We start from the raw sequence: 20,388 nt of genomic DNA, 5'->3' as shown, positions 1-20,388 counted from the left end.
TTATTTAAAAAAATACATTAAAAAATGGCTATGTACAAAGAGCCTTAGGTAAGTGTTTCTTAAATATTGACATATGTAGCACAACTTTAAATATACAATACATGAAAAACCAACAAATCATAATCAATATTTTTAATAAAGGAAATATTTACCTTAGTGTTTACATACCTTGTTAGTTTGTTAAGGACTAACATGGAGATTTAATGTTTTTTAGGTTGTTGACTGTCATTCCACAGACCATACTCTATGTCAGTTTGACTAGTGTCCTTCTGGTGCCACTCTCTTTGTAATTTATTATTTTTTTAAATATTATAGTAAAGGCCCGTGGTTGCTCACTGAATTCTGAAATAAGTAACTGTACAACGTTGTCACTTCAAATTATACTGTGTTTACACGAGTGCTTTGAAAAATAAATTAAACACTGTTCTGTGCCTTATGTTGACATATGACAAACAACAGCATGCAGCCATGAAAACACTCACTGTGATGGCAGGATGGTGGAATTTCCTGTTGCGTCTGTATTGAACGCAATATTGCATTTGCCTCAACGGTCTGTCCTCACACTGTAAACACAACAGACAGAACTGAATAAGACTTGAGCAGAAATGTATTCTTTTTAAGGTTGTTTTTATAAAACTTGCAAACAGCTACAAAAGCACTTTGGCTTTTCTGAAGAATTGTAGACGCACTCAGACTGGTAACTGCATCACTACACTGGTAGCTTATTACATCACCTTATTCCCAGAGACTAGTCCTATCCCAGAAAGCACAAATACTCAAGATTTAAACCTATTTCTTACAAGTTCTTAAACATGGAATAAGTGTTTTTTGCTTATAATCAGTCGCCGCCGATGGAGGAGATAGAGCTGGGTTGTTATATGCTAGAGTACTTATTTAAAGACCATTTTATAACTTTTTATTCTAGTTAGTTTTTAAAGAAGCCTTGATTAACCTTGGCCTGATTCATCCTTGCTCTTTGCACAGCAGCTTTGATCATTTTTTGTGCTCCCCCCACCCACTCCCCATCCTCATTGTGAGACTAAAATGTATAAATATGGGCTGGAGAATGGCATGAATTATTTACCCCAGCAGTACTAACAGTATTTAAAAGGTACCAGTAGGCATGGTGCAGCAGGACTTAACCAGTGACAGCGCAGTGGAAGGAGGCCAGCCTCTTCTCCTGACTTTTTTTTTTTTCCCCTTCTTCCTTTTTTAGTTGCTTGTCTTTTTTTCTGGAGGAGGATTATGTGGAAGTGAATTGGATGTGAGCAGGGCTTTTATGAAGCAGGGTGGGGAGGGAGGTTGTCAGAAGGGCTCCACAGCCACGCTCTTGTGTAAGTGATTAGTGGCAGAAATTAATGTAGGCCTTTCATCTGAACCTTTTAAAGCTGGCTCAGGGGACACCAACCCAAGTAAAACTAATTTGATGAATAAAGCGTAACGCGGCGTGAAGCGCTTAGGAAAGGCAGGCCGTATTGGAGAGGCTTTATCTCTGCACATTACATTCAATTATAAATAAAACGCCAGTGAAAACCAGCCCAAAGTGCTGAAGGGAAGGAAAAGCTAGCTTGAAACCAGAGTCTCTCTCTCTCTTTCTCTCTCTCTCTCTTTCTCTCTCTCTCTCTCTCTCTCTCTCTCTCTCTCTCTCTCTCTCCCCATCACTCTTACCTCCTCTATCTTCATCCTATTATGTCTATTTATCTCTGTCTTTCATTTGTTTAGTTTATTTTTTCCATCTTAATCTCAACCTTTTTTCCTCTATACGGGAGAAAATCTTGCTCCACTCCACATGGACAGGTGTCTCTGTTCATCCCTCCTCTGTAAGATGACAGCTCAAGGTTGTGAGTCTGAAAAGAAGTATATCTGTCAAGAAACCATTAAGAAGAAAATGAAACATGTTTAGGTTTCAAGGATCATGAGCAGCAGAATGTGCAACTGACTTCTAATACAGAACTGTGAAAAAGGAATCTAGTAGATTTTTGCAGATTTTTGCATTTTTGCAGTTTGCAGAAACTAAAGGCAGTTCTCTATGGGAATGGAATGGAAAAATGTGGATACACTGTATACATTCACTACATATACAGTAGTTGAGGCTTTTGTTCAGTCGCTAGCACTCATGATATATCTGAAATATTTCACCATGCAAAAACATCACATTCTACTCCATCAAACAGGTCCCTGCTCTCAACAAATCATCTTTATTGATCTGCACACCACCCCCAGCACCTAGAATTTCACCACTGCCAGTCAGCATGATTGATACAATCTCAATTCTGCTGTCATCTATCATCTCGCTAATCATTACTCAGTGATATGATCCACTCAGGACCTTTAGCTCCCCTTAGCGACGCCACAAAACTAATGCAGTTCCACAGTGGCACAGCCCTCCTTGGACTTAATTTCTTTATACCATCAAACAACATCATTCAAATGAATAATTAAGTGAACAGAGTGCCTCTTTGTTCCCTGGCCTCATCCAAAGTGCAGCCCATGTCAGCATGTATAAACTGAGCTGTCCTTGTGCTATACATGCATACAGTTCCTCAGCCCATTTCAAATCTAACCTAAAGTGACCCCTGTCCTATTTGAGCAGTTCTCTGAGGAGAGTTTTCTTTGATTCGAGAAACTGCTCTCAGAAGATTAACAGTGACGAATGGTTTGCTGTAGCTGTGAGCCATGATTTTTTTATTTTTTTTTATTAGGTTTATGACTCATTTTCAGGTACAGTGGGATGATGACTCACACATGACTAGTATTGGAGGGAGTGGTTGTGTGTGCATGCCTGTGTGTATTTGCACATTTCCAGGATTTAAATCTCCTGAATCTGCTGAAATGCCACTTAAGATAAGGTTAAACTACAGTATCTTACTTTAAACTAAACCAGTACTTTAAACTAGATAATCAGGGATGGGTTTTTGCGCAACAATCTTGCTTCAAATCTGAAAAGTAAAGATGTAATTGTTTTGCAAATTAAAACAAAGATGCTGTTAATGCTTTCTTAACATGACTTGACACAACTTATATCCACACTTCCATACACTCAGGAAAATAAAAAAACAAACTGTGATAATGCACCATTAAAGGTACAACAAGGGTGTTAAAATCCAGTTGTGTTCCCTAAAGATACATTACATTCTTTTCTCCAGAAAGAAAAGTGAATATTTGTAATTATTCATTACAGACCTGTGTAAAATAAAAGAACAAAATATAAGTCCTGGAGATGAAATGCGCTGTAACACAAATCAACACAATTTTCATTCATTCATTATCTGTAAACCGCTTATCCAGTTCAGGGTCGTGGTGGGTCCGGAGCCTACCTGGACCTCATTGGGCAGGAACACACCCTGGAGGGGGTGCCAGTCATTCACAGGGCGACACACACACACACACACACCCCTACAGAAACTTCTGAGTTCCCAATCCACTTATCAACGTGTGTTTTTGGACCGTGGGAGGAAAACAGAGCACCCGGAGGAAACCCACGCAGACACAGGGAGAACACACCAAACTCCTAACAGACAGTCCCCCGGAGCGGGACTTGAACCCACAACCTCCAGGTCCCTGGAGCTGTGCCTGCGACACTACTTGCTGCACCACCGTGCCACCCACAACACAATTTTGAAAACTACAATTATAATAGAATAAGACACAATTATGTTCCCTAATTAAAGGTGCTAATATGTACCCTTTAGGGTACCACCATAGTAATGATTTTTCTGACAGTGTATCCTTGAATGGGATTTTGGATTGTTGGGATTGTGAGTAGCAGAGAATGATACCAATATCTAAGTTTTAACACAGGAGTTATGAAAAAAAGCCTTGCAGATGTCTGTGCAAACTTGATAACTTGTAATATTAATTATTAATATTAACTTACAGTTTGTGTGTTTTGCCAAGAGACAGCCCAGTGCTTGTGAATAATTTTGATCTTTTAAAAAGTGAAAAGGAGAGAGGGTGTGGTCTCGTCTCTGTTCCCTACTTTCTATTTCTTTATAAGTCTGTGTGGGACACAGTACCTCTTTTTCCCATGAGTCATGGACATGGGCCTAGTCTTCAGTGACTTCAAGTAAACGGAGCACATGCTGCACTTTATGGACTGTATTTCCATCATGCCTTAGTCATTCCTTTATAGTAAAGCCATGGAATGTATACAACAGCAATCATTAGAAAACCTTCCCAGCTGGCATTTACACTGTGTGAACATTTCATGATGAATGGACAGAACGACATTTTGATAAGCTGTTCCAGTCAATTAACACTAAAGGGAAATACCCATAGGTTTCAACACGTTGGTTTAATGATATTAATACATGGCCCAAATATAAACAAAGGGATTCATAGAAGCTTTGTTTATAGCAGTGGTGATAGGAGCCAGACGTCTGAAGATATCAAGTTTTGAAATATCACGTTTTTACACAAAACAATTATGAATAAATGCTGATCTGAGACATTGTTTTATGTCTGGAGCATGCACTGGGACACCTGCATCCCCACTGGTTGAGTTTTAATACTGGTCTTTCACACGTCCTGGGAACATTACATAGACCTGTGCTTAATGTTGGGGAAATGTTTGGTTGTGGTTTGAAGTCTATCCAATCATTTCTTAAAGCCGTTTACTGTGACAATGACAAGCAAAGAGACGCTTGTGCGTTTCAGACGAGGAGCCGAGTGAAGGATGTGTTTTTGAAAAGTGCTTTTCTCTCAAAGCGTCTAGACGTGGTAATTACCCAGTTGCCCTTCACATCTCTCTCGTCTTCTTTTATTCCTCTCGAGGAGAGCTTGTTGTGAGGATTTCAAAGAACAACTCTATCCCAGACATATTCCGCAAATTGAGAGCAGGAAAATGGTTCAGAACAGACTTCATATCTCATACACTCACACTCTTACTCACACTCTTACTCACACTCATACTCTCACTCTCTCCCTCATTATGTCTGTCTTAACTGATGTGCTGAGTGATGGAGTATTCTGAGATGCTCACACTGGAGTTTATGTTTTAAAAGACCGCATGCAGCTTGCTTATTATGAGACAGAATCAATAAATGCCTCATGTTACAGTGCCTGCTGCAAAAGAAAAGGACTTGTTTTCTGTCACATTGTCCTGGTTCTTAGATCTGTGGCTATTAACAAATGATGTAATGTGGCATGTTTTAGCATTTCTGTGCCTGCAGCTGCCTCTAAGCAGTGCTTATACTTAGCATTAATTATATTATTTTCAGTCAAACCAAAGGTTGCTATGCAGCAGTGCTGAAATATAAAGTGCTTCTATAAAGTGCAACTCAGATGAAGAGTGTCTGAATTAACCAGTTAATTTTCCCTAGAGCAGGACCCCATCATTGGGCTGCCATTAAAATAATAATAATAATAATTTAATAAATAAATAAATAAATAAAACGCCTGTACACAAGCTCTTCATCCAAGACACTAGATGTCAGTATAATAATCTTTTAATGGAATGGAATGTAGAATCATTGGAGGAAATTGATTCATTTCTCTTTTAATAAACTTGATTAATAAAAGCTCTCCTTTAACAATGGTCATTTTTATGCTTCTCAGGAGCTTGAGAATATTAAAAGGACCGTTTTCTCTTGTTCAAATGTGTTCATTTTCATTTAAAGGAGAATTTAAACATTTTTCATCATTGTTGCAAAATAAATACCTAATGTAAGTTTTTATTGGACATTTCTAGACAAAAATAAATGCTGGAGTAGAACATTTAATTCAATTTAAATGTTATCTGTGGGAGTGCAGGACTGTAAATAGCCCTTTCCATCATTTAATTCAAGCCAAATTAAATGACTGAAAACCTGTGTACCGACCTGTCTCACCACATGCCTGTGCTCTGCAGCCTGCACATGTTTAACACATGCACTGCTGAAACTTAGCATACTAGTTACACAAGAATGGAAGAGAATGCTGCACATTCACCTACAAGATTACTCGTCTATAAATAGCATTTCAGAGATATGATATTTTGAAAAGAAGTAGCACAAGACAGGTTTTGTTTTTGTATTTCTTTTTCATGAAATTTCAGGAAGCAAAGCAGCCCTCAGAGGGTATTCTTTTAACAAAATGCTGTCTGTTATCAATGGAAAACATTCCCTTTTGTAAATGACCGTGGTGCTAATGTGTGAATCCAGGCTTGCATTGGGCTTCTACAAAAACATAGACCCCCGCAGGGTCTGCTGTTGTAGTGTGTTGAGCATGATTTTACTAAACGTTTTGCAATAGCATCTTGGCCTTCAGAACTAATTTGTTAGTATGAGACTGGCCTTTCTGCTCTAACACAAACACATTAGTTGGAGCCATCTGGACGCCGTGGCTGACCTCATATTTTCAGTTTCTAGTTCAGTGTTTGAGACAAGGCCTTGTTTCTCATTAATACAAGGCCGTAAATGTGAGGAGACTGCTTTAAATGGTGACAATATGTGTCTTGCTGTTGTCTCTGAATGTGTGCCATTTGGCTGAAAGCACTGGTCGTCCTATATTAAAATCAGCATCACTGCTAATGCAGCGTTGTTGTTGATAAATATAGGTCAAAAGGCCCAGAGCCTGGAGAGCCCCTTAGTCCAAAGTGTTTGCATGGAAGCTTTCTTTAAAACCATCTCTATTTGCAGCAATTAAATGGTGGTAACTGGTCTGAATGCTGTTTATTACACTGAAAGTAATAAATGAACACTGAGTAGTTTTTCTACTATAGCCGCCATTCCCTCTACTACCACCAGAGGTCAACCTTTCACATATTTGTATTTTTAGTCTCACAAGGCCTCTAAAGAAGCAACCAATTTCCCCCCACATTATTTTACGGTACAAATAATACCCACAGCTGTTGAATCGGTCTAAGGCATTGCAGTGTTATGGGAATTCTCCTTCCAACACAATCAATCTGTACTGTTCACACAAAGTGTGTAGGTGGAGTTTTTATACAAAACCAACAAAGCACTGTCCCACACAGTTGAATGCACAAGACTTCCTGATATGGAATGGAAGGGATTAGCTTTGTTTCTTTTGGATTTGTTAACCACTTCTTTTCAACAAGCATCTGCTTGTCATACGTTCTGTGCTATTGAAGCACATCTACTGTGTTTTAATGCAAGAGGTTTGTAAAGAAGCCTGGATGAATGCTCAAGTAAAAGTGTTGTTTCTCAGGTATAATAAAAAAACAAAAAACAAAGAACAACTTGAGTAGAAGTACAAACGTAGCAGTTTAAGTTCAGCGTAAACACTGAGTAACTTCCAAAACTGCTGTGGAAAAGCCTGTGACATGTTTTGTTCAAAATACCACAAGGGTCTAAACAGCCCTGTTCAGGAGAGCTGAAGTTCTTTATAAGAGAAAAAAACACAGATCAGTTCTTCATGAGAGCCCAGGAGTGAGGAGCAAGGAGCAGCTCAGGGTTTTTTTTTTTGTTTGTTTTTTTTTTCTTGTTTCTCTTTCTTCTCTGTTCTCCTTCCATCATATTTAATAAGTTATTTCTCTGTACTCCTTGTTTGTTTTTCTTGGTTCAATTTCGTCTTTTCACTCTAACATGAACACAAGTCCAGTGCTGTTATTGGAGGTAAATCTATGAGAAGGCGGGACAGTTCTCTAGTCTCAGCGCTTGACTTAAGCATTTTAGCTTCACAATACTTGTGATGCTAGACAGACCTGTAATAAGAAGAATAGATATCCTGTTGTTGATACTATGTTGTTGTTACTGCACTATGTAACTTTTAGAGGATATAAATAGTTCTCTTTATTGTTCTCTTTACGTTCAAAATTTGTAAAATGCAAAATAAATATGTATCTAAATAAAACAAATAAATGAATAAACTGAAGCTGGGATTGGTTAATAAACTTTATTTAACTAAGGAAAAATGTACAAAGATTCCCAAAGTGTTCATTGAAGTGTCTAGATGTATCTTGTAAACATCTCTCTGAATCAGTGAATACAGCTACATTGAAGATCACCATTTGCTGATGCTGTACTCATACAACTTGTTTAATCTACTGTTGGATACTGAGCCACTCGTGCTCTTCACCTCTGACATGCACACACTCACTTGTTTTCCTTCTCTGTAGAATCTGCTGGACAACATTTCCCCCCGAGTTGTGTTCACATTTCTCTCTCTCTCTCTCTCTCTCTCTCTCTCTCTCTCTCTCTCTCTCTCTCTCTGTCTCTCTCTCTCACACCCCCCTCTTGCAATGTAGTTTGCTTGGTCTGGCCTTATAGTCCTGCCACTCTAGTGCTGTATGGTCACCATGAGGATGCTCTGGGATAGCCCACTATAGTGTATGGCTGATTCGGGGGAGAAGGGCAGGATTCATTGGACAGCAGGGGGAATTGTTAGTTGTTGTGCCTCTGTGTGAGCTGCAGAGACAGCTGGAGCAAGATACCGATATTCATCTGCTGTGTTTGCTTAGCAATTCTCAAGCACATAGACAGCACTCAACTTCTGCAGGAATGTCCACACACTATCCTGAAGCATAGCTAAGAATACACCAGAGAGAGAGAGAGAGAGAGAGAGAGAGAGAGAGAGAGAGAGAGAGAGAGAGAGAGAGAGAGAGAGAGAGAATGCGGGCATGAATGTGTACATTTATGGCTAGTGTCAATATTTATCTTTTTCTATGATTAATTTTTCAGAGTGCTTGCTGTACCTTTGTGTTTGGGAAGCCCATCACTCTTCCCCACTTGCTTGCCTCCTGACATTTCTCCAACCTTGAAACGGATGGCATAGTAGTCCTGGGTGTGTACTAATGATCATATATCAATGAGAATGTGTGTATGTGTGTGACATATAGAAAATATAAATGTCTGTACAGACGTGTATATTACCACATTACAATGTGTGAGTCTATGTGTGTGTGTCTAAGAGAGAGAGAGAGAGAGAGAGAGAGAGAGATTGTTGAATAGGTGTGTGTGTGTGTGTGTGTGAGAGAGAGAGAGAGTGAGTGAGAGGAAAGAGACTCGTGGCAGTAATCAGTGAAAGCTTTCTTTTGTACCGTAAACAGTGTGTGTGTGTGTGTGTGTGTGTGTGTGTGTGTGTGTGTGTGTTTGTGTGTGTGTGAGTGTTTGTGTGAGTGCTGGTGAGTGTGCAGCCCAACCCTCTTTGCCTGTCTGAACTGGCCCTCCTATACTGATAGCTTACCTGGAATTATCTGGAGATCCACACACACATATACACAGAGACAAAACCACACAAACACACACACTAGTTGGCATGCCAAGTGGGACCATTAAATAAATATAGGTCCCCACAATGTATGTGTTTAAACAGGTTTTGGTCCCCACAAGGTGATATATTACTGATATGCACACACAGAGGCACACACACACACACACTGAATTGTACATACTGTCTCTTACTAACTTGCTCCATCACATCTCACACGAGGCATATAAGTGTACATACCTTTCTTTAAATTTGCATGTGGAGAGTTATGCAGTGGAACCCACAATATTGATGTAATCTGGCGCTCTAGTAGTATACCAGCACTAATGTAACATTATTGTGATAATCTGGATTAAACAGACATTTGAAGCTTGGTAAACTATTTTGTTTTATGTGAAGCTTGTAACCAATATTTTTTATGAATTTATCTTGTTGTTTACACTGGCTCTTAGGGTAAAAAGCTGCTGCTCGTTTACATTTCCATTATTTGAGTAAAGCCCATTGATACAGCTCATATTTGCCATTAGTGAGGAATCTAGGTCTTCCTCAATCTTAGAGTGATGTGAAAATGTAAAACTGATACGTTGCGTCAGGTCTTAGTTAGGTTAATGTTTTATTTAAGAGTTTAGGCCTTCAGTCCACCTCCTGAAGTCCTGTCAAATAAGAGAGCACACTATGTTGTATCTATCCTAATGTTAAATGTAGGAAATCTCAAGTAAATCACCATAAATATCAGTTTTTACAGCAGTATTACAGAATTTATTTGTTTCTGAGGAGTGATTCTAAACAAACTGTCACACTCCTGAGTTTGATGTGTTTAGTGATTGTTTAGGGCCTTTCTTTGAGTCAGGACTTGACCTTTCCCCCTTTTTTTCTTCCATTTTTTCTTGCCATCTCTCTCTCTCTCTCTCTCTCTCTCTCTTCTCTTCTCTCTCTCTCTCTTTCTCTATGTGTGTGTGTATGTGTGTGTGTGTGTGTGTGTGTGTTGATCATATGTACTGTGAAAGCGCTAGTGTAAACAGCAGGAGAAACGGTGGCCTGACGGTTCCAGGTTGTGTGTATGGCCCGGGGCCATATGTTTGCTGTGGCAGGAAATGTTCCCTGTAAGGTGTGTTGAACAGGGTGGAGGTTTTTGTTTGGGCTACAGCACACAGTGAGCACACAGCCCTCCGCCTATGGCAAACATGCTCCAGAGAACTGTCGTGTACTGCAGAAGGGAATTTGTCTTTGTGTGTGCGTGTGTGTGTGCGTGTGTGTGTGTGTGCATGTGTGTGTGAGTTTGTGTGTGTGTGAGAGAGAGAGAACTGATTTATCAGCAGGCAGATTGCTCCTTTCTGTGTACACTGACAACAAGGCCTTGCCAATCAGTGCCACTGAGAGAAACGAATAAAGCTGTCTGATGTTGTTTTTAAACATTGCATAGGTGAGATAAATGCACCTGTGTCTTTTAAGGTCAAGTGTCTTTGCTGTTGTAGAAGAAGGGGGAAGGTAATTTTGATGTAGATTTTAAGGCCAAAATGTATAGCTTGTCCAACTTTGCTTCTGAAATGAAGAGCACTGATGTAGAGTTTGTTGGCCTTGGCTGCAGTAACAGCTCTATTAGAAATCTGTGAGGATTTAACAGCATTTAGTCATGAGAAATGTAGTGAATTCAGGTATTAATATCAGATGAATTACTGAATCATGCATCATCTCCAGAGAAGCTACACTGTTTTAGAGCCCAGTGCTCAGTTGTTTAATACCCCTCTGGGCAACACCTTGCATTGATTTTGTGATTATTATTATGTATTATCCTAATACATTGTATTCTGTGGAGATAAACCAAACTTAATATATTATAATTTAGTATCATATAATACATTCAAAGATCACTGGATTAAGAAACACCTATCTTGTACCGACATTCATTTTATATTTGATCAGATACACTGACTATACAGGACCACCTTGCAGTTCTACAATTACAGAATGTAGTTCACCTGTTTTTCTGCATACTTTCATATCCCCATTTCACCCTGCTCTTCAATGGTCAGGACCCCCATAGAGCAGGTATGATTTAGGGGGTGAATCATTCTCAGCGCTGCAGTGACACTTACGTGGTGGTGTGTTGCACTGGTACAAGTGGATCAGACACAGCAGTGTTGCTGGAGTTTTTAAAGACTGACTTTAAGACACACCTACCTCATTGGTCCACCTTGTAGATGGAAAGTCAGAGACAGTAGCTCATCAGTTGCTGCACAGTTGGTGTTGGTCATCCTGTAGTCTTTCATCAGTGGGCCCGGTACATCTAGATATTTTTGGTTATAATATCTGTTAATATTATTTATTACACTTTTGTTACCTGGAATCCATTCATATAAGGTTTAACTAAGATTTGGTTTCTACAATTTTTTTTACAACATACAAGAAAACATATCCAAATCATAGTCAGCAGTAACGGAAACACTGGAGTATTCCTGTAATACGTGAGTTTTTGGGGTTGTGTCTTCAGAGAGAAATATGTGACAGGGAGATTGATGCCGCACTCAAACATGGTGAAACCAGAGTAGAGTGTTTGGGAGGAGAAGTGCAATAACAGAGTGACAGGGAGAAGAACAGGGCAGAATGGACAAAGAGAGAGAGAGAGAGAGCCGTTGAGAGTAAGAGGAAGACAGAGCTGACAGAGGCCTGCGGCAGTACACGGTCAGAGATCAATTCCAGAAACAAAACGCTTGTGTTTTTGAGGCATCCTGTGGCCCACAGTGGACTTGTCGCCGTAAAACTAAGAACACTACACTGTAGAGTACTTTACCTGCAGCATGTCTTTGGGGGCTGAGAGGGGGGGCTGTGATGACAGAGCTTCAGCACTGACAGTCTCATCAGTCTTCACAGTGCACACAAACAGTCCCCTGCTTAAAGCCAGATTAAACATTTACTAGCTTTCCTCTTCCTCTGTTTAGAACTGATCACACAAGACAATTTGCTTTCTCAGGTTTAGATTTCCATTACCAATACACTGTATTCCGTGCACTCTGTAGACACCTCTTTTGATAAGTGATTTCCAGTACTGTAAAGTGCACCTAAATGTGCTCCCACAATTTATATATCTCCACAGAAGAGCACTGCCAATAGAAAGACACACTCTGCAGTATCTCAGCAGCTACAAATGAGCCTAAAGTCACCATATCTAGTGCCAAAAAGAGGCACGAAATGTGTAAAGCTCATCAGGGTTTGGAGTGATACATCTCCAGGCCATATATTTTTTATTTGGCTCCAGTCAGATACTCTCAGCAAGATATTCACTGTGAGAAAATAACTCACCTCTCTGCATCTAAAAGGATTTGTAAATATGAAGCCATTCATTCATTATTTGTAACAGCTTAAGTCCTTCAGTCCTTCACATAGTGACACACACTTACACATTCACACCTATGGACACTTTTGAGTAGCCAATTAACCTACCAATGTGTTTTTGGACAGTGGGGGGAAACCCACACTGACAAGGGGAGAACACAAACTCCTCACAGACATTCACCGGGAACAGGGCTCGAACCCACAACCCCAGGACCCTGGAGCTGTGTGACAGCAACACTACCTGCTGCACCACCTTGCCACCCAACACTGAAAAAATAAGAAATAAAAAGAAGAATATTTGCAAATAAAGAAGATGGTATTGTTCTAAAAACAATTGGCTGACCCTCACAGAGCCCAGATTTTCCAACTTTCCTAGTGGGAAACACAGGCAGAAAAACATACAGAATCCGGTACTATAAAACAATTCTAAATTATTTAGCAATAAACTTACACTATCTATTAGCAACACCAGCTTCATAACTTCACTAAAAAAGCAAATCTCACGCATCAGACAAGCCTTGGCTCATAGGCTACTTTCAGTTGTCTTCCAGAGGAAATCTGTATAGCCAGGAGCTGTGCAGAGGGTAAACTGTTTACCAGAACTGATTCAAGTCTGGTAGGAAAGACTGTGGGAAAGTGGTGATGGGCAGGGCAGCGTCCTTTCTGTGGAAATTCAGTCATTATTCCAGTGAGACATCAGTTTGGAGATATTTTCTTTTCCTTTTTTGCGGGTTGGGGGTGGGGGGTCATTAGTAATAACCAAATTTACCGAAATTGTGTCAGAATCTTACATACATAAAAGTGGAAAGATGCAGCCGTAGCTTAAAGGTCCATCCATGACTGAAGTGCCCTTGAGCAAGGCACCTAACACTCAACTACATCCAGAGTGTATGTGTGCTCAGAGCTCAATAATGTGTGTGTGTGTGTGTTTGTGTGTGTGTGTTTGTGTGTGTGTGTGTGTGTGTGAGAATGGGTAAAATGTGGTGATAACATTTTATTGTAGACAATAAAACCTTGCTTCATGTTTCACTTAATGACACAAGTATGGGTGCAGGACCTGTATGTGGTCTTGTGATTAATGATTGGTGCTGGTCCTTGACCAAAGAGCAATTAGCAAATTATGGGTCAGGTGTGGACTGAATTAACTAGTATTAGTACAGTACCACACTGTGTGATTTTTCTTTTTTTGTTTATTTATTAATTTATTTATTTAATTATTTTATTAATACAGGAGTGAGTGAGTCTGCGAGCAAGTGAGAGTTTATTGAATTATGGTTGCATGAGAGGCAATCTTTAAAAATCTTTGCATCTTTAAAAAAAGAAAAGAAAAGAAAACGACAAGTCCAGAAAAAGCAGCAACTGTTTCATTAAAGTTTCCTGGAATTCACACTCAGATTGTGTGTTGTCACTTGTTTAGATGACAATGAGCTATTGAAAAAGTCAGTGTACAGATATGAAATACAAATACACAAGCACAATTTACAATTTACAAACTGTGCTGACTTGCATAGTGCATCCTACCCATAGGACACATGGATAAACATGTGTTCTGAAAGATCTTTCTTGTGTTTACCAGTTCTGGTAGTTTACCAGGTCTTGGGAAGTTGTTAGGAATGTATATGGAGTGTATAAGGAGTTTTGTAATCTTCACGTTTTTTTCCCACTTGCCAGGGTTTGATTTTCACTTATAAAAGGTTTATCTTATATTGAATCTCCTCAGTGGCTCTTGAACACTGAAAAACTTCCACTTAATGGTGGTTTTGTCTGAAATAAATAGTTATCTGACAAGTACATAAACACAATAGACAAACTCTGCTGACTTGCAGTGCATCTTCCAGTCTGTTAAAGCATGCAGTGCTTTTTCCCAACAGTGACTGATGGACAATCTGTAAATAGTGCATTATGAATGATCTTTGTGGAAATGGAAGGTTGCCAACATGATTTCAATGCCTGAATGTGAAGAGGTTTTAAGGCAGTGTGTTTGCTGCCAGGCATTCACTTGTCTTCTGGGGTTTCATCAGCCTGGAAAATAAAGATGTGGCCTCTGGGCGTTTCATTAAAATCTATTTACTTTAAATGGCACAGAGAAAAGCACAGGGAGTGAAAGCAAATCTGATGAACATGGGGAATTGCCTTTAAGCTTTAGTAAACATCGGATTGGCCCGAGCATAAAGAGGCGCTATAGAGGAAAGGGGCCGGTTTTGGCAGTAAGAGGGGTTTTGTTGGAGGGAATGTTGGAGTTCGAGAGGTCAAGCTGACCTATTTGCGGACAGTGCATATAAATCAGTGAATCAGTGAGTGGATAATCTGGCATGATGCTGAACGCTGGCGGACGTGTTGTTCCCTCACTCCTCATTATGTGCACTTGGGATGTTTTGCATTTTCATGCAACTCAACCATGTTTACATAAGAACAGTTTGGTTCTAAATGCTTTGCATTACATTCCTGACTAAGTACACACAGTCATCTCTTCACACTGAACTTTTGGAATTTTGATATTTACAATATTTCATGTATTTTTAAATAATCATAGGTAATGCAATGAACATAACTACACACATGTTTGGCTTTTAATTTGGGTCAGAGTCATTGGTCATGTGTAAAGAACTATACAACTTACTGCTTATACTCTACTGATGTGTCCTGTGTTTTCAGAATACTTGCAAAACATTTTTTAACCTTGTTGGCATGTCCATGTGGTGTTTTATTTATAAATGCTCTAAGTAAAATCAGCTTTATGTAATGTTTATCAGATGCTGACAGTGTCAGTGGTATATTAGGTCTGGAATGGTCTTTGAAATGGTTAATATTTTTTAGAAATGAGAGCCATTACCCTCTTTTTCTCTCCTCTTTGGAAACATGTAGATATTCTCTTTAAGAAACATCTCCTGTATAGTGAATAAACTGTAGTTACTGGCTATTATGACTGTAAACGAATGAACAGTGGTCTCTAAATCTTGTCCAACACATGCATTTTTTTACATAATAGGTGCAAACAATGAAGGTCCATTTTATGTACGCAATTGTGTGTAATAATGGCCATGTGTGTTTGATTATCTCTGTGTTCCAGGCGTGAAGGAGAGGGTGTGAGATTGTTTTGGGACAGGCTCAGGGAGCCTTCTTTCGCAGCCCGTTGGAACCCTTTCTCTGTTGATTATCCCTACACTACACTTACCTACCACCCTGTCCGAAATGCCAATGACAAGCTGTCCAGGATTTGTGAGGTGAGAACTCATACAGCACTCCACATCTAACACACACTCACAGCCTTGGACTGTTCTCAGGTCAATTGATTGGAATAGTTTGAAAGATTCAGTTATATTTTGAAGGCAAAATGGTGAGCACCCCCATCTGTCATATTCAGCAATGTGAGCACATTTTGTGGGTGGACTACATCCAATCTGTATGGAACTTATCATGTTATGGTACATAATTTATATTATCATTTCATTTAAACAAATATATTTGTTTATTAGATTAAAAAACAGAACACTTCCACTAGAAAAAAGTGCATTTAAAGGAGCACTATGTAATATATTTACTCTACCAGATTTTACCAGCAATTACCAGCCCACTGCCCGGTCCCCTGTACTATTTCCACACTCTTGATTGCCAGGTGTGAAACACAATAGCAGAAAAACAAAGCATGCCGCAACCATGGAAGCAAGTAAGCCAACAAAGATCACATTAGATCTTACTGGGCCTAAAAAGCTTCAGTATCTTTCTAAAAATTTCCATGACCAAGAATACATTTGAAAGATTGAGACAACTTAAAGCCCAACAGGGCTACAAGACAGATACTGAATTGGCCAATTTTTGTGATGTTGTTCAGCTGTTTGGGTCAGTGTAAATGAATGTGTCCTTTAAAAAAATACCTGAAATCAGACACGACCGTTACTGATTCTTCATATACCGTTTCAAAAATATCATTCTTGTGTTCACATAACCTTTTTTTGAAGTATAGAGATTTCCACCCACCTTCAAAGCATTTTCTTAGTTTTGATGACATCACCAATAGGTAACAAAATTATCCGATAAAACAATGTTTTGCATCCCACACCCTCCACCATCACATATCTGTCTGCAAAAAGTCTTGGTTAACCCACAGACCCTCAATGATTGAAATGGATCCCCTCATGCTCTTTCTGGGACTACAAAGAAATCTAACTCTATCTAATTCATTTTATGTTAGTTGTACCTTGTAAAAATTATAAATACTCACATTTGTGCATGTGAAAAAAATACTGTGAATATCAAATATTGCTCTGAATATTTCAAAGGGTGGCAGAGCATTCCCAAATGTTTCATGGGGCAGTGCTCTAATCTCATCCAGTAAAGTGTCCATGGATAATTTTGGGCCATAGTGAGTGATTTGGGGTGGCTCTAGCATTCTTTTTCAGGCACTGAATATAATTAACAGCTGCTTGTACCCGGAGAGATCACACTTCTTTAACAGCTTTAGTGATTGTGGGTGGTGGCATGGGGGTCTGTACAGGTGACCCCTCAGATCACATAACTGCTCATTTAAACAGGCAGAGTGTCAAAGCTTCTGGCCCCAATCCCATTCCACACATTCCACCACACCCACAGAGATGAACATCAGGTTGGGTGAGAGAGAGAGATAGAAAGACAGAGAGAGAGAGAAGAGAAACAAGAGTAAATAATACATATAATGTGAGTGTTTTGACAAGTAGTGAGCACCAGCCCATTATGGAAGGTCTGAGTTAGTACCGTTTAGAAATAACAAATTCTGACACTCCTCGCTATCAAAACACATCACGGTTGATTTTGTGGTTATGAAAAACATGGAAAATAAAATCTGGTAAATGCAAAATGGATTCTCGCAGACCCCACTGCAAAGCTTGAGACTATATTGAGACTATCATGAGACTTTCATGAGGTTTTCCCAAGACTATTTTAAAGCCAGCCTTACACCAAATACCTTTGAAGTGATTTCACTGTCGCAGACAAATTTCCAAAGTCTGTGCAAAATCATGTAAGTTTTGCAAGAGTTGCAAGCGTTGAAACACACTCCCATCATCTCCATCATTTGGTGTGAGGGGTTCAGGAGAGTTGTTTATATAAAGTCTTTTTCTCATCTTGACATTCCGATAAAACTGTGTTTTAATATTATCACAAATATTTAGCCTTTGCTCATGCAAATAGTGATGTGGAAATGACCAACAAACATTGCATTTACTGTAAGTACTCTATTTAATGCATGAAAATGAAAATTATATTTGAGCTAAAATATGTTAATGTTAGGCTGATTCTTTACACTTTTCTACCTTGCACACCAAAAATAACATGGCCCCATTACGCCGGTTCCTGACGCAGTGGGCTCCTGACCAAACAGCTGTATTTGATGAGTTAATAAGTGGCAGTGGTGTGGTGAGTGGAGTGAAGTTGTGGAGTGAAGCTGAGACTATTTTGGGATTATTTTGAGATTATTCTGTAAAAGGTCAAATGGGGAAAACCCGGCAAAAGGGGTTATGTTCATGCTTTGACATATACATTTGAACTGTGTTGATTATTGTGTCTGTTGTTTCAGACTGAAAAATTGCTTGAACATTTGCGGGACCACCTGCCGAGCTGGCCTAGAAGAGGCATATGCGTTCACTGACTGACCTAATGTTGAGACGCGCATGCGCGAGTAGGAACTGTTAATTCAGCCGTATTTCACAGAGAGAACTTAAGGGGGCGCCACTACACCACTACACTGTCTGTGTTACCTCAGCCATATTTCACATTCCAGTTCGTGAACTAAATTTGGAACCGTTCGGCGGTGACCAGAGGTCCCCTTTTTTCCCTAGCCAAGTACTCTTTTTGGGACCTAAAGAAAATGCATATTCAAGGGGTCAGAGAGTTGAGAGCTGAATTGGGACACAGTCGTGCTGCTTCAGCGCTGTAGGTCCACTATCCACCGCGGTGCAGCTCAGTGTTTTACTGGAGCCTCAAACAGAAATGTGTTGAACATTGTTGAGGTAATATTTATCATAGTCTCTTCTTTATGTATGGAGAATGTTTCTGTGACACAGCCTTTTGTTTTCTACAATATATTTAACAAGCAGAAAGTCATCTTGTCTGTCCCTATGACGACACGAATACACGGACACATCTCACCGTTACTGACTTTCTGACGAGTAAATTACATCTGCACAACTTTTTGTTTAACTTTACATGAAAACAGACAAAATCTCTGGATGGTTAAAGCCAGAACACCAGAGCGAGGTGTTACTCAAAATAAAATGAGGCTGTGAATTTGTTACAGCAACGTTTTATCAGTCAGACCCTTAAAGAAATATAAGTCTAATAAATATCTAGTTCCAGCGATGCCTTGTTTCTTTATCAAGAATGGATTACTTGGTTGATAAAATGTTAAGGTGCTTGGTTTTAGTTCAAATGTTCAAAATGTTCAAAAACAAGTAATAAACTAATTTTGTAGTTTTACAGTTATTATTGTAAACAAAGTCATTGATATGAAGCACAAAATCTTCTCCAAACCTTTTTTTAACCTCATTTAAAAACTGTAATACATAATTTCCCATTAATTTCTATTTAAAGTTATAAAGTTTCTTTTTTTCTTCTACTTAAGGTTAACATTTTGGAGAGTTTTGCTCCAACATCATGGATAGACTGTGGTTATTTTGTTAGTTTGCTTCATTGAATGTTACTTTTAATGAAATGTGGAAAAAAGCCTAATCAGTGTTGCTAATGTTTTTCTTTCTTTCTTTCTTTTTTTCTTTTACTGGAATTGTGATTATGATTAGAAATATCAGAGGCAGCTGAGGTCAGATCAGTGAGGTAATGTCCATGTGTCCTCTTTCTTTTCTAAGATCCACACTTTCCGAGAGCAGCTGACTGCAGCAGCCCAGAAAGCCCACGCTCAGAACCCGGTTCCAGGAAAGGCTAATGGAGTTCTGGTTCTTAACCAGCCCATCCTCATCGAGGCCTACGTGGGAATCATGTCTGTCATAGGAAACCAGAACAAGCTAGGCTACTGCCTGGCCAGAGGGAACGTCGGCTTCTGATCGGTGACAATAAACACAAATGCTTTTGAATCTGAAGGAAAATCTGATATTTATATTCTTACATTTGTAACAATATTTTTGCATATTTGTAATTGTCAAATTATAGTCAGGGACATGATCTCATGAGACTGCTGGGCACAAGCATTTTTGGAGGTCCCTCCTGCACAAAAAGCTTATATTTGTTTATGTTGAAAATCAGTGGGACAACAGTGTAAATGACAACAAAAAAAAAAAGATTTATTAAAAAGGTTATTGCATTATTACCTATTTGTTCATGCTTTGTTTAAAACTAGTTCAGAAGATGGCCAGTCTGACAGACCCCTCCAATACTGTTTCAAGTTCAGCTTTAAAGTGAAGTTTATTTACTGAAGGATTCATGGAAAATCGAAGTAGACAAGGGTCTACAATGGCCTGGAATATATATTCTTGCCAAAATATAAGCTGTTGCATATTGTGCTGATAATTTTCTATTGATGCATGTTTGACTGATAATTTTTGCACATTTTCTTTAATTATATAAAGAAATGTTGACAAAAAGATTAAAAAACTATCAGAAACAAAAAACATACATGACTGCCTTTCTGTGTAAATATATGCTGAGGGCTGGGTTTGCTGTTTTGTTTGTTTGTTTGTGTTTTAAAGGGCTAGTCTACCATTGTCAAGCAGTGGACTCTCCTCAGTTTTTACATGGACGCTGGCCCTACGAACCCAGTCAGTGATCTCTTTTTTAAAATTATGATAAATGCATTGTCAAAAAATATATTTTACATTTATTGAATAACATTGATTATCTCAATTAAAATATACCACCTGTCATGGGGTGAAATATGGGGGATATGAAATATGAAAAATGGGGGAAGCCGTGACCTGGTGG

At 39.1% G+C, this 20,388-nt stretch overlaps 1 protein-coding gene across 2 annotated transcripts in view; it reads left to right on the top strand.

Moving 5' to 3' along the window:
- Positions 1–20,064, top strand: part of tprg1 (tumor protein p63 regulated 1) — a 31,341-nt gene extending 11,277 nt beyond the window's left edge. For both annotated transcript variants that reach the window (XM_066665851.1, XM_066665850.1), the window contains exons 5-6: positions 15,554–15,707; positions 19,320–20,064. In XM_066665851.1, coding sequence (XP_066521948.1) covers positions 15,554–15,707; positions 19,320–19,514 — 349 coding nt within the window. In that variant the 3' untranslated portion in view covers positions 19,515–20,064. The remainder of the gene's footprint in view (positions 1–15,553; positions 15,708–19,319) is intronic.
- The last annotated feature ends 324 nt before the right edge of the window (positions 20,065–20,388 follow it).

The sequence above is a fragment of the Hoplias malabaricus genome, chromosome 3 (assembly GCF_029633855.1).
Source record: "Hoplias malabaricus isolate fHopMal1 chromosome 3, fHopMal1.hap1, whole genome shotgun sequence".
In the NCBI taxonomy this organism is placed as follows: domain Eukaryota; kingdom Metazoa; phylum Chordata; class Actinopteri; order Characiformes; family Erythrinidae; genus Hoplias; species Hoplias malabaricus.
This window is presented reverse-complemented; position numbering and strand designations above follow the sequence as displayed.